At 45.5% G+C, this 14,104-nt stretch overlaps 1 protein-coding gene across 1 annotated transcript in view; it reads left to right on the forward strand.

Moving 5' to 3' along the window:
• The window catches only part of Dlish (Dachs ligand with SH3s), a 47,538-nt gene extending 45,981 nt beyond the window's left edge, over positions 1-1,557 (forward strand). Inside the window, exon 3 of the mRNA XM_037426335.2 lies at positions 1,160-1,557. Within this exon, the coding sequence (XP_037282232.1) occupies positions 1,160-1,473 (314 nt within the window). The 3' untranslated portion in view covers positions 1,474-1,557. The remainder of the gene's footprint in view (positions 1-1,159) is intronic.
• The last annotated feature ends 12,547 nt before the right edge of the window (positions 1,558-14,104 follow it).

Genomic DNA, 14,104 nt, shown 5'->3' on the forward strand with positions numbered 1-14,104 from the left:
GTTTTCGGCAACATTTGATGCGGTAGTGCTGCTCCAGCCGCTTTGTCATTTTTCTTGCAATGAAAAACCGACGAGAGCACACTAGCACTACTTCACTCAAATGCTGCGTCCCAAAAACTGGCGCTATTGGCAAGCGGGAAAAAATTCACGCATGTGCACGAAGACTCAAGGTCAGCTGATGCAAGCGCGCTTCTTTCAAATCCATCAGCTGCTCGCAAAAAAAATATAAGGCCGGATACTTTCCTAACAGACCTCATATGTAGAAATTTAGTGACAGGCCGTGTACCAAGGCCACTACACTCAATTATATTGCCACCTGGTGTTCTGAGCCGGCAATTTGCGACCAGCCGAAAAGGGCAAAGTGTGTTAGCCCTTCGTTCACAATACTCTTTCATGTCTTACTGCTTTGTTGCTCTTGTATCTACGGCCGTTAGTACGTGGCAATATCATTTCCCTTCACACTGGTTCCAACTGGAAACCTTTCTCTCTCACTTGCTCCATTATGAACATGGCACGTCCTGAAACTTTCTTCATTTGGTGAGTAGCCATGTTACACATCCTGGAAATGGCGGTCACAAACAAATGCATGTCTGCCAACAGTGTACACTGCGGGTCAAGCCACTGTAGCATCTCTGCATTTGGAAAGCTGCTTTGGCCCTTTCACTTCTGTTGAGTGATGCACATTGCTTTTACAGAACAGTGTGTCCATCATACACAATGAACATACCAGCTGTTTTTCAGTGCGTGAATTATAATTTTTGTTGCCATGTGAACAGTGCAAGTGGCAGGTATTCCTTAATTTGCAGCTATTTAGTTTAACCCTTTTAAAACCAAAGAAAAAAAGTAACTTGCCAAAATTGACAAAGACATTTTCACTTTGCAGAGCTGGATAAAGCGGTACCATTATTTCAATGAAATATTGTTTCTTCATTTGTGTACGCACAACTACAATAGCCCACAGAGGAGCAATTTTCGTTGATGTCATCCTGCTGTTGTAGCAATTTCATGACTATACTTGCCAATGGTCGGGAAAGGGGTTACGTTATGGGTCTATTATGGCTTAAAGTCTCTGTCAGTGCTTCCCCAGAGATTCTGACAGCCTCCTAGCCTTTATGTTTCCTAGACTGTTGGGCTAAGACTGATCTTTTCACTATTCCAGAGAGCCAAGGAACTGTGCATGGGGCCATGCAGTCGGGCAGTAATGCGGTGTCTGCCAGTGGCCATCATGGCAATGTGTCGAGCACTGCTGTTGCTGCCGAAGAGCTGCGTTTCCACGGCAGTGAGCTGGTGATGCTTTATGACTACAAGGCACAAGCCCCCGATGACTTGACTGTGCGCCGCGGTGACTGGGTCTATGCAGACCTCGCCAATCAGACAGTGGAAGGGTGGCTTTGGGCTTATGCACCAAAGGTGCACAAGTATGGTTTCATCCCAAAGGCCTATGCTCGGCCACCTGCCATGACATCATTATGATCCTCGTATTCAGGAGTAGTATCGGAAAGGAATGCATACAATGTTATTTTATTTGCTCGTTTAGTAAACCCAATGCACTCTCGATCTTTCTTTACTTTCCCTACGTGGTTTTACATGGCTGTGTTTTGATCACACTTAATATTTTAGAGGCCACCACATTCATGGCATTGTATATTGCAGGTTATTCTGCTACTTGTAAACTCTTTTTCAGTAATATTGAAAGTTGGGGGAGTTGGTGATGGTTCATGTTTTCTTGTGAAGCAGCATACAAGGCCTCGACTTGTGCGCTGCTTCGCAAGTAATTTCTTTCATTAACTTTTTAGTTTTGTGACCGTACCAGCTTGATTCAGAAAACACCCAGACAGTGTAAGCAAAATAAGTAGCGCAGCGATTACCCTATTTACTCGCATAATCCTCGCACTTTTTTTGGCGGAAAACCGATACAAAGTTAGGGGGTGCGAAACTTTTCACAAAAGTTTTCACAAAAACATACAGAGTGAAAAAGAAAACGAAGTGACCGCAGATCAAGATTCTTACACCAGCAACTGACAGCAAGCTTTGAGAAGTAATAATTAAAATTTACCTCAACAGTAAAAGCGGAGGCTCAACACAAAGCAAGATTTATTTGAGACACAAAAAAGTGCAAGCAAATAGCATACTCAAAGCTTGTGGGCGTTGCCGGCGTAGCGGTAGCGTTCGTTGCTCAACAGCAGCCCTCAAAAGGTAAGCGTAGGACGTTAGTATTCATCTGATGGCTATTAAACAGAATCGTCCGCAGTTTCCTTCTGAAGAAATGAAGTTTACCATCGATCTCAGTCTTAGGCACACGGCAGGCCCAACGCGTCTTGGTAGTTTTCAGCTGCCACCACCAGTAGCGTACACAAAACTCGTCGACTCCGAAGGGCCTACCGGAGGACCTGTTGCCATTGTTTAGTGTATGATCAATCACTTTCAACTTGAAAGCAGCCGTGTAGCTATCATGTAGCTTCAGTATTGCCTTATAACGTGACAAGATTACCGACACAACATACAAAACTCCGCCACGTGCACTTGCCGCTTCGGCTTTGGCTTGGATTGAACCTCTGTGCATTAATAGTACGCTTTATGCTTAAGAGATGGTGCCAGATGCCGCACGCTATCATCATCAACGGCTGGAATGAGCAGGCGATATTATTGCGGCAATTTTCGGGGTTACAATAATTACTTGAGGGGGGAAAAAAACATATTCTTGTTGGGCGATGTGGGGGGTGCCAGAATCATGCGAATGCGAGGAATACGCGAGTAAATACGGTATAAGGACCTTCTTGCTAAGGGTACCTACAACACATTGTCAGTGGAACGTGTCAGGGGTACTGGCAAAACATTGTCAACTACAGTGACCTTGGATACTTTAGCCATCTTATTACGCAACATCTTTTGGTGCAACAGGTGCGCCAAAAACCATGATAATTGCTGAAATTGCACCACGATGTGCCAGAATGCCCGACCAGCCTCCAAATTTTCTTAGTTGTGCTAACTTAACAAAGTAAAGGCCTCATTGGCCACCTGCAGTTTGCGCCATCAATCGAAATCCAAGCGCACCGACCCTAACGCTCAACCACGGTGTAAGATGTATATTCATTATATCGGGACACTCAGGAGACAATATCGACATAATAAAGTAACAACACTGTGTGCCCATATGTCTGCTGGCCGCAGAGTATGCTGATCGGCGGGACGACACAACTTAAAGGCTAATAAAAATGCCTCCACCTCCCAAGATAATCGTGAGGAAATGCGAATGCATTTCTTGCACCGAGAGAGGGCATTGTTGCCGTGAGACATTCACTTCACCGACTTCTGCCATCGCCTTGAGAGGGGCCCAGCCAGCGAGCGGTCAAGAGTGAGGAGCGGGCGGACGGGGAGAGTAGGACGCCAGCGTTTTCAGCTCTGCATTGGCGTTGCACAGCAGCGTCTCGAGCACACATTTCCGGATGTTCTTTAGAGGCACCCAGCCAACAGACGGTCGAGAGTGAGGCACGAGTGGATGGGAGAGTGGGGTGCAGGGAGGAGAGAGAGAAAATGGCAAGAAAAAGAGCTCAAAGGACTGCACCTACCCCCTCCTAAACTTTCTCGCACCACATGTTCTGCTTGCTAGGGGCAAGGATAACCGCGTGCCCCCGCAGCTGTCGTTATGGGAGAGAGAGTGAGAGTACTAGTAGTACTAGTACTAGTATGATTGCTGATGTTTGATTAGGTTATTGGCTTACTAGCAATCATTTGTAGCAGTGTATGACATTTCTGCAGTGCTAAAAAAACTGTCAGTTTTTTTTTTTTTTTTTTTTTGCTACTCCCATTGCTCAGTTTATTAAATCTCTTGAATTTCAGGGTCCCCAGCTTGAATCATTTGAATTTGCAAAGTGTACCTAAAGATTTGACAGGTGCGGCAAATGCTAATGGGGACAGCATCATAGCCTACACAGTGGGGTGGTTCAAAGTACTACCGTATTTTCCGGTGTATAAGACGCGGTTTTTTTCCAAAATTTTCGGAGGTGCGTCTTATACAACGGTGCGTCTTTACGCACTTTTTTTGGTAGTTTTTTGGGAGAAACTCGTGTTGATGCTCATTAGTCTTTCTTTTTAAACCACTAGAGCAGTCCGATGCGAATTATGCATCATAATTATAATAACGAACACTCAACGTGCCGGTACTACAGTTTTAAAACAAAACCAAAGTACATAAAACGGAAAAATTTTAAAAAGTATGTCGTCGTGCGAGTTCTCAGCTCACTGAAGCTGCGCGAGTTTCGGAGGCTGTACCATAGAGAGCTGTACTCAGTGAGTGAAATCGGCGTAAGATGGCGATAGGTGCGCGACGGGGTCGGCGGTTTGGTTCGGATTCGGCCACTACTGCCGCTACCACCGCTACGCTGTCGTTCAGTGAGTTGGACTAGTCGCCATTTGCAACTTCATTCGTTCGGTTGGTCCGCGCCTTTGTTACCTTCACCTGCAGTATGCCGGCTAAACGGAAAAGTTACACGGCGAAGTTTAAGCTTGCTGCTGTGAAGTATGCAGAGGACTACGGAAACCGGGCAGCGGGCCATCATTTCGACGTCACGGAGAAGATGGTCCGCACATGGCGACAGTCGACTGCTAAGCTTCAGGCCATGAAGAGTGACAAGAAAGCTGACCGCGGCAAGAAAGCACGATGGCCAGACCTTGAGGGACGTCTGCACTCATGGATACTGGAGAAGCGTGCCCAAGGTAGGGCGATGTCAACGGTGCAGCTGCGTCTCAAAGCGCAGGCGCTAGCTAAGGAGGTGGGCGCCGTTGATTTTGTTGGCGGGCCGTCCTGGTGCTCCAGATTTATGCGCCGCAAAGCGCTGGCGATGAGGGCCCGCACAAGCATGTGCCAGAATCTGCCAGCAGATTTTAAGGACAAGCTTGAAAGATTCCAGGCTTTCGTTAAGAAAGCCATTGAAGACGATGGCATCGGCAACAGCCATATAATAAACATGGACGAGGTGCCACTTACGTTTGACATCCCAATGGAAAGGAGTGTGGCACCGAAAAGTGACAGGTCTGTCACCATCAAAACTACCGGCCACGAAAAAGCGCACTTCACGGTTGTGCTGGCATGTTGCGCCGACGGGCAAAAACTTCCGCCAATGATTATATTCAAGTGGAAGACGATGCCGAAAGAGTCTTTCCCGCCTGGTGTCGTCATAGAAACGAACGTGAAAGGCTGGATGGACGAAGAGATGATGGGCAAGTGGCTTGAAAAATGCTTTTCTAAGCGACCGGACGGTTTCTTTCATGCGAAGAAGGGCCTCCTGGTATTGGATAGCATGCGGGCGCATATAACGGAGCTCACTTTGAAGCGCATCAAGGCAAAAAACTGCACCGCTGCGGTTATTTCAGGCGGGATGACAAAAATGCTTCAGCCGTTGGACATCTCGGTGAACCGCAGTTTCAAGGCTATTCTGCGGCGCCTGTGGGAGTCATGGATGTCCGACGGCGAGCATAGCTATACCGCAACTGGACGCATGAGGCGTGCTTCGTTTTGCGAGGTTGCAAAGTGGGTGCGCGAAGCCTGGTGTGCGGTGTCACAGGCCACCGTAACTGCGGGGTTCCGCAAGGCAGGCCTGCTAGCATCGTCAGCCCCTGGCCTCGACGACGACGACAGCAGCAGCAGCAGCGATTCCGAAGAGGAAACAGAGGAAGTCCCAGCGTCACTGCCGCCAGAGCTCGCTGAACTATTCCAAAGCGCGTCGGAGGACAAGAACTTTGAGGGCTTTGAGGAATAAAATGTTTTCCTGCAGTCGTGCGGAACGTTTCAGTGGGTGCGCATTATTTTTTCTCGCAAGTTCGGTGTAGTATAAGTTTTCTTACGGACTGGCGCTCAGAAACGTAAGTACGGCATTTTACAATGCTCGCTCAACTGCACGTTATGAAGTTTCTTTGCGGAAAGTGAGTGAATGTAGGTGCGTCTTATATATTAACTTTTGCATGAAAACTTGCGAAAACTGGGGGGTGCGTCTTATACAAAGGTGCGCTTTATACACCGGAAAATACGGTACTTTTATGGAAATAGCAGTGCTTATGTTCACTCTGAATATTTTAAATAATGTTCAATGGTTTGTACATATTCTTTTTTTCATGAAAGCCTTTTCAATGCTTCTCCAAATTTGATCTATCGTGATCAAAAAATGGATGCTTTTTGCCGTAACCTTCTCCAAATTTGGATTTTAGTGCTCCAGCAGTAAAATTTTGCCGCTCCGAATATTGCTCCTAATTCTATTTCGGCTGTTGCACCCGTGAGTACATTTGGAGCATTGTTGCCTGCATAAGTAGCATTTTGTTGTAGTAAAGAACCGTGCGCTAGTGACGGCTGTGTTCTCACTCAATTGAGAAAAGGCAGCGCTGAGAAGGAAGGTATTCGTCACAGCTGCCTTGATAAAAGATTTGGCATATTTTATGATGTGAATTATTTTACACTGCTTAAAGAGACCCACAACTGGCCAGAACGGGTGATTAGATTTTGGTGGAAAGGAAAAGAGCATGAATTATTGTGAGTGGTTACAGCCTACATTTCACAATCTGAGTAGGATTTACATTTTTAAATCGCATTCAAAAGTAAGCAGAACCGGCATGTCGCAACCCTAACGCTGAAGCTGTGAAGGCCTTATTGGGACTTCATATTTTTAAATTATTATGTGATTATTTAAAGCCCACCAGAATAAGGGCTTAAATTTCAAATGTGTATGTTATTGTTCATTTTCATTTGTTTCTGAGTGGCGTACAAGGTAAGTACTGCATGAAAAGTGGTGCTGCTTTCGTGGTTTTGCAACTCCGGGTCCTGCGGGTCTCAGTTTGGTAGCGGGCCCTCGTCGTAGGACCCATCATCCATAAAGTCAGATGAGGCGTTCGTAAGAACAACAATTTATCAGAATTCAAAAAGAGGTGATCCAGTGATCAAGTAGAACTCAGGAAGTCTGAAGAACTGAACAGGAGAACTCTAAATACACAAAAGGTCTTCTGCTTACATAGCGCCGCGTTGCCAACCCTGGGCGCATTGTCCACGGCTTCAGCCAGTACGGTGCTCGATGATCTAGGTGCTTCACCCATTAAGGCGGGAAAAGACACCACACAATGCGCTTGGAGAGGGCACTGTCTACACGATGCCCAATTATGGTTTCAAACGCACTGCACCAACTTTTTGCACACGTCACGAAGATTTTGCGCACGTCCGATTACCTTGGTTTCCAAGAATTCTTCTGGCAGTTGGGTGAGTTCGAAAGACCGGCTCACGGTACACGTGTCAAACTTGCCTGACTGCGTTTCGGGTGGGACAAGGTAGTGGCCCGACAGCTTGTTGTCAAACCTGCCACTCCATCTAGCCGATGCCATGGAGAAAGGGGGAAGGAGGAGTGGTCGAGTAATCCCTCGTCGTCGAGGCGTGCTCCCGCAAGGGCTGCAGAAGATAGTGCCCTTTTCTTTTCCTTCAATCACACATTCAATCCCTCATCGTGTGCTAGAAGTTGTGGCTGAACTGCGAATTTTCCGGGCTTCGCTTCTTTGCGAACAAGCTTCGTGTCTCCTCGCAAGGTGCAGCTACAACCGGTTTCTTCTTGCTTGGAATGCGTCGAAATATTTTCGTCCAGGTCACACTGGCCGAAATACTTCAATAATGATGACGGTCATAATAGTGGCCTCTGCAGAGAAACAAGTGCAGTTGCGCATGCGCACAACGTTTCCAGTGTAGCTCGATTCCCGTCGGGAAGATTGGAAGAAGCACGTGAGCTTGTGAATGCGATTGCTGCGGCTCGCAAAATGTCGTCGACCTACTGATCTGTGTAGAATTGTTTCATACGTGCTGCTGGTGGTGGTGAAGGTGGCGGTCCGTCGGATTCATCGCTACCGCTGTTGTCCCTCGAAGCATGTCGCTCTGGTGCTACTTGATAGGGGTCCATATTTTGGGCTTGCATGCCAGCCAAAATTTGTTCTTCTAGCTCAAGTTCTCAAGCAATGGCATATCAAAGGCGTCTTTTCATTTTCAAAACATTGCCTTAGCTCGACTTAGCTAAAGTCGAGAAAACGACCCGTGCACGACCAAAAGTACTTGCATAAGAAGCCCCCTGTAAAGTGCTGTAGCTCTTGTAAAATAATTTAGCACGCTAGAAAGCGGTGGTCGCGGACTGCAGGCTTGACAAACACGTTACGTGTTTGTACTTAGGTCATCACTTTTCATCACTTCTGGCTAATAATCCCTATCGAGATCACATCCACTGTTTGCAGTGTGCCCCCTTATGGCTGCATAATCACAGCAAATAGAAAAATTCCGATTATACCCAGGGTATTTTCTGCTTTTCCATTTCGTGCTTACAATCTCTGACCAATAAGCTTTCCGTTGCACTCGAGAAGACGGGTACCATAAGTATTAGTTGTGGGTGGGTCCCTTTAAATAATAATGTGATTTCCAAAAAAAGTTTTCTGCACCCTTAAAGCAATATTTGCAATTGCAGCATCTTGAAAATGTCCACTGTCCATTACTACAACACTGCTGCACACCGCCAGACAGACTGGGCAACTTCAGGATCATCTTACGACCTCATGGGTAGTACTGTACACTAGATTATTACCAGGATGAACCAACTTACTGTCAGGCAGAATGCAGGTGATCACCGTGTGGAGCAGCAGACAGCGTGCAAATGAGAACAAGCTATGGAGGGCTTTGTGCTATGCTATATGTATTGGTGCTCCATTCTCATTGAAAAAGTTCAATGCCCGTAGCATCAATCATGGCCTACACCCAGTTGGCTTTCTGGTAGTGAGTGATTGAAGTGGCCATTCAGCAGTTGTGAAGTTCGGCCTCCCACTAATCTTTCATACCCATTCTCTTGCTCACTTGAGGCCTTGTTCCCCCTAGATGTGGATCATGCAACTCATACTGACGAATTCTTTTGCAAATGCACGTTTCATTTTCTTTATCATGCCTTAAAGGCCTGAAGGCATGAGATGAGGGGGGGCCCCATCCACAGGTTTTGAAACAGTACAATAAGTATAATAAGTGTGATTAGGTTTATTTATGTAATGGAGTTAGAACAAAAAAGGACCATATGGTAACCCAGTGCAAGGCTGGAAAATGAAAACGTAAGGTATGGTCTCAAGATTTCTTGTATTCGTAAAGGTCTTGAAGTTGTACTTTACATTTGCCTTGCTTACCTTGTGCAGCTTTGCTTCGCTCATTTCCTTCAGCCTTTTCTACAAAAAAACGCAGGCAAAAACATGTAAAGAGCAGTAAAAGAAGGAGGCAAGCGTGATAGAGTAAAAAAAATATAGCAAGAAAGAAATTAAGACTGTCCACGTCCATACTTTCTTGGCACCACTTTGTTATAGAGCTTGTTTAGCAGTTATTCCGGCGTCGTTGGTTCTGAGATAATCATCTTATGCATGACCGAAAAATCGAGACCAATGCAAGTAAAAAAATCCTGGGTCAAAGTGGGGACTGAACCAGGCTTGTTGGGGTTCGTCCAAGTGGGAATCGAACCCGGGTCGTTTGCATGGCAAGTGGATGTTCTACCACACGGTCACATCTCTTTTTTTTTCTTTCTTTCTTTATTGCCTGTTTACATACAATATTCACAAACATATATACATCAAACAAAGTAGAAACATGAAACAAAAAAAAAGAGGTAAAAAGCATCATATTTAACAGGCTTTTCAAAATTCCTTCATCTGTAGAAGACTTTCTACTTGATGAAGCCATTCGGGCACCTCTTGTTGAACCTTTTGTGCTTCCACGAACGAACAGACAGATTGAAAGAAATATTGCCTCACCGGACGTGCATTAACATCAGCATGGCGCACCGCCATTCTAGATTGCCATATACCGTGCAGGCCCAGTAACATAACTAGGTCGAAAGGTATTCCTTCTTCATTTGATACTGGTAGAAACCTGATGCCATAGGCATCGAGAGGCAGATCCTTTTTCAAAGTCCTTTGGAGAACATCCCAGAAAAAGACTGCATCCCAGCAGTCGAGAAAAACATGTTCAATTGTTTCCGGCTTTTTGCAGAGAAGGCAATCAACACCCCAAGGAATGAATAAGCCTTTTTCTTGCATCCATGTTTTCACGGGCAAGGTCCCAGTGTGCAACTTAAAGAAAAAGGATTTCGCTCCAGGTGTTACCTCCATTTTTTTTACACGGCTTAAGACATTTTGGCCTGGGCCTGCACGGTATAATGCTCTATATAGGGGAACAGGAAGAACTGTTTCTACTAAATTTTTGTATAACTTTTTACGCGAAACCGTACTGAGGTATTCCAATGAAAAACGCGTTTTTAGAAAGAGACATGAATCAACAACTTCTTTTAAGAAACTTCTAATACTTGCCTTCATGTGAACAGATGCTTCCACAAATTCTGGCAACCGTCTTCCAAGCCTAAGCTGTATAACAGTACGTATGAATGGGTCTCGATTATTTCGGAAAAACGTAAACCTAACTGACGAAGATACAAATGACACTGACCAAGTCCTCCAGAGCGAATCCGTCTAAATAAGTTAGTTCTAGTTGTTCGCTCCCAAGAAGAACCCCACAAGAAAACAGCAAATATTCGATGAAGCTTCTGTAGATTCACACGTGAACAATGCATTACCTGAAGGACATACCAGAGCTTACTGACTAAAAATACGTTACAAAATGTCACTCTGGCAAAAATTGATAGCTGGAAACCATTGAGTTCAGCTTTTTCTCGTAGCTCCACGGCCTGACGCCGCCAGTACCGTTCACTGTCACAATAATATTCTAATGGCACACCTAGATATCATACCGGAGTAGTAGTCGATGAAATACCAGCCACAAATTGTGGAGTCACAGGCCATTCGCCGTGCCAGTAACCCAGGCACTTGCTCCAGTTTACCAAACTACCACTTGCATTACAATAAAGGTTCACAATTTTTATGGTTTCAGCGATACTATCATAATCTTTACAAAACACAGCTATATCATCTGCATATGCCAGTACCCGTACTTCAGCTTCTTGTAGTTTGTACCCCACTATGTTATTGCTTTTCATGACTTTTTGGCAAAATGACTCTATATAAATTGAAAATAGGAGGGAAGACAAAGGGCAGCCTTGTCGTACAGAACGTCTGACATTAATTCGTTTCCCAAGAACTTTGTTGATCATTAGCCGAGTTTTACAGCCAGTATATGCCATTCGAACTGTATCTCGAATTACTTTGCCAACATTGACATTGTCTAACAAAAGAAAAAGAATTTTGTGCGGTACTCGGTCAAATGCTTTTTCTAAATCTATCTGGATCATCGCGATGTGATCATTTGTGGCATAGCAGCACTCCAATACACTTCGTGCCTTGTGAATGTTTGTGAATATAGTGCGCCTTTTAATCCCACATGTCTGGTGGTCACCTACAATGTTATTAATAACTGTCTGCAGTCTCCTTGCTAGCACTTTCATCAAAATATTGTAGTCGATATTTGAGAGACCGATTGGCCTGTACAATTTCACTTCACGTAATTTAACTGCGTCCTCAGTTTTTGGAATTAAAATAGTATGAGATAGCAGAAAAGAAGGTGGCAGAGTCTTTATGTCTAAGGCTTCGTTAAAAACCGCTGCCAGGATCGGTGCTAGTTCGTGTTTGAATTCCTTATAAAATGCGGCTGTTAAGCCATCAGGTCCTGGGGACTTTCCCAAATGGAGGGCAATGATTGCTTTTGTCACTTCCGGTTCAGAAATAGGACATTCTAGGCTGTCTTTCCTGCAGTCCTCAACCTTTGGCATTAATTTTAAAAATTCGTTCTTGAATTCATCTACATTTACTTTACATTTATCAAATAAAGTGGTGTAGTACTCGTTGAAAGCATCCTCTATATATCTTTGTTCACTTGTAACGTTACCCATGTATTCAATCTGATGCATAACATTCCGCTGAGCGTTTCGTTTTTCGAGACCAAGCATTCTTTTGGTCGGTTTCTCTCCTATGGTCATTTTCTCTGCCCTTGCCCTTATTTGCGCGCCACGATACTTCTCCTCATCAATTTGTTCCAATTTGGACTTTACTGACCTGATATCATTTGTGAATAAGCCTGGCGTTTTGCTGTCCTCTGCTAGCAGTTCTTTGAGATTTAAACGTAGGTCTTCTTCACTCTTTACGTGTTTTATTACACATGAGCGTTCTATAGCTATCAACTTTATATTCTGTTTAAATTGTTCCCACTTCATTCCGTATTTTTGGTCTCCACTATCTGTTTACCAACGCCTCTCGAACACTGTCCATAAATTTTTCATCTTCCAAGAGATTAGAATTCAGCTTCCACGTGTCCCAGTTAAATACTGGTCTACGTCTATTTCTTTTACCTATTACAAATGATACTAAGCAATGATCACTAAATGAAATAGGGAGGACATTGTACTCACTGATAATCGGAATTAAATCCAGTGATACGTAGGCCCTATCTAGGCGCGCATGACTGGAGCCTTGGAAACGCGTACACAGTGTTGGTCCTTTACCAATACACTCTGCAACATCCTCAAGGTCCAAGTCAGAAACTAGATTCATTAACGCGACTGTGCTTGAGTCGTTGAAATTGAATGTACTTGTTTTATCATCGGCACTGATCACACAACTAAAATCTCCCATAAGGATGACTATGCGATCGCATTCACAATAGGTACGAATTTTGTCGAATGTTACACACCGTTCATCAACTTTAAGAGGTGCATATAAACAAATCACTCGCCAATTAAGAGAAAAGAAGGTCAAATCACATACAACAAACCTTCCGGATGAGTCAGACGTGACGTTTTGAACACTGGCACCTAAACTATTCCGCACAAAGATCACACAGCCTGCCGACCTACCAACTGCATGACTGACGCTGGCGGTGTAGCGTCCGGTGAAACGTTGCAGTAGGCTCTCGGTGGCGTCCACGCTCTCCACTTTGGTTTCCTGAACTGCAATAATGTCCAGGTCTTGGTTCATGGCTAGTCTGTAGAGCTGAGTCTGATTCTTTCTGGAAGCCAGTCCTCGTACATTGAGCGTCGCTGCTTTCACGAACCCGCTCAGCGACGTGATCGGTGAGCGGGTCCAAGCTGAGAGCCCTGCGCGTTCACTTACTGGGCTCTCGTCGTCCAGGGTGGATCCATGTTGTTCACCTTTAGTTTGAGCGGCCATCGTCGCGTCTAAGCGACGACGACCGTTGTCGGGCAGCGTTTCGTTTCTTGCCTCCACTGACCACCTTCCACTGCACTTCCGACTTTACTTGCATTTCGTCTACTTGAGCACCGTCGTCTGAATCGCGACGGCGTTTTGCAGACGCCGATTCTAATTCCATGCTTAAGGTATCCAGATCACTAAGCAAATCCTCATTTTCGTTTGTTTTGTTCGCCAAAGAGTGCTGTGAAGCCGAGTTTAGAGGAGTCGAAGCAGCGTTGGCCTGGGACGCCGGCGTTTCAGGGCGCGTTGCTTGCAGCTGCGACGCGGCATGCATCGCAGGCGCAGGACGCGTCTGTTCGCTAGTCGTTGGGGCCGCTTGACTTCCCATCGTCCGCCCGGCGTTCGTGTCCTGGGCTGAAGAAACTTGCTTGCTTTTCTTCAGCACCAGCGTGTCGTCCGATGTCGTCTGCTTCTGTGGTGTCGCAGGCAAAGACGCTTGTTCAGATTCCTCCTCATCCATGAGAAGTTCACTCTGTTGAGTCTCTGGTCGTCGCCCTGCAGCTCGTGCGTATGAACGGTTACACTCGTCCTGCTCATGACCGAAATAGTGGCATTGGCTGCTCCTTGGGACCTTACAATCGCGTCGCATATGCCCCGTACTTCGGCACCGCAAGCACAAAGGCGGTCTTCCCGGCACTACGACCAGTGCCGTACTGCTGCCAATACGCATCTGATGGGGCAGTTGATCCACAGAAATGCCATCTCGTAGTTGCATGCGTATTACACGAGTGGTCGATTCAACTCCTTCAAAATCCTCGACTCTCCATCGGTCACCTCCTTGACGTCGCCGTATTCATAGAAGGCACATCGAATAGCGTCTTTTGTAACATCGAACGCTAGCCAGTGCAATTTCATTTTAACTTCTTGCCGCGTCGGGTCAATGACGAGACATACCCGGTCTTTAACTTTG

The sequence above is a fragment of the Rhipicephalus microplus genome, chromosome 5 (assembly GCF_043290135.1).
Source record: "Rhipicephalus microplus isolate Deutch F79 chromosome 5, USDA_Rmic, whole genome shotgun sequence".
Taxonomy (NCBI): Eukaryota; Metazoa; Arthropoda; class Arachnida; order Ixodida; family Ixodidae; genus Rhipicephalus; species Rhipicephalus microplus.